The following is an 848-nucleotide window of genomic DNA, read 5'->3' as shown; positions in this document are numbered from 1 at the left end:
CCGGGGTCAGGGTGACACCCCCGCCCCAGAGCCTTGGGGTGCGGCTGCGCCGAGTGCCTCCCGCGATTGGCTTTCCTCGGCGTCCCGCCTCTCGGAGAAGAGACTGCTGGTTGCTGCTTGGCTCTCCTCCCTAAGCTATCACTCCTGCCAGGGCCCGCCTCCTCTCCCGCGCTATTGGGCGCCCTCCCTCAGTAGCTTAAACTATTGGGTGTCCCGCAGGTCCGTCTCCAGTGACCAAGGCGGGACCTGGCCTGGGGTGGTTAGGGGCCGCAGAATTTGGGCCAAAGCCGACGCTCTGGAGTTGGCCAGGTCTAGAGGTGCAGCGGTTCTCAACCTGTGGGTCGCGACCCCTTTGGCGGCCGAACGACCCTTTCACAGGGGTCGTCTAAGACCATTCTGCATATCAGATATTTACATGACGATTCATAACAGTAGCAACATTACAGTTATGAAGTAGCAACGAAAATAATGTTATGGTTGGGTCACAACATGAGGAACTGTATTTAAAGGGCCAGAAGGTTGAGAACCACTGGAAGGGTAGAGAACAATTCGACTGAGAGGAAGGGGTCAGGGGCACAGGGGTCAGAGGAGTGACGGCAGGTCTCGATTATGGGACCAAGTTTGCAGAAAACCAGGAATCACCCATTCCCATACAAACAGGCTGGTTTGCACCTTATACACAATAAAACAAAAGACCCTTCACTTCCTGGTAGAATTGGCATATTACCATTGTGCAGCCCTTATTGGAATAATATATAGTGGATCTAGGCAAGGATTCTCGTCAGCCCCTAAGGTCAGGAAAGGAGGGACAACTGGACTTCATGTGCCTCCTGATGGAAGCCCCTCCC

General features: G+C 54.5%; 1 protein-coding gene across 1 annotated transcript in view; it reads right to left on the bottom strand.

Moving 5' to 3' along the window:
• ALKBH7 (alkB homolog 7) overlaps positions 1-730 on the bottom strand; it is a 2,359-nt gene extending 1,629 nt beyond the window's left edge. Inside the window, exon 1 of the mRNA XM_014531869.1 lies at positions 704-730. Within this exon, the coding sequence (XP_014387355.1) occupies positions 704-730 (27 nt within the window). The remainder of the gene's footprint in view (positions 1-703) is intronic.
• Between the last annotated feature and the right edge of the window lie 118 nt (positions 731-848).

This window comes from Myotis brandtii, unplaced genomic scaffold (assembly GCF_000412655.1).
Source record: "Myotis brandtii unplaced genomic scaffold, ASM41265v1 scaffold827, whole genome shotgun sequence".
NCBI classification, from domain to species: domain Eukaryota; kingdom Metazoa; phylum Chordata; class Mammalia; order Chiroptera; family Vespertilionidae; genus Myotis; species Myotis brandtii.
This window is presented reverse-complemented; position numbering and strand designations above follow the sequence as displayed.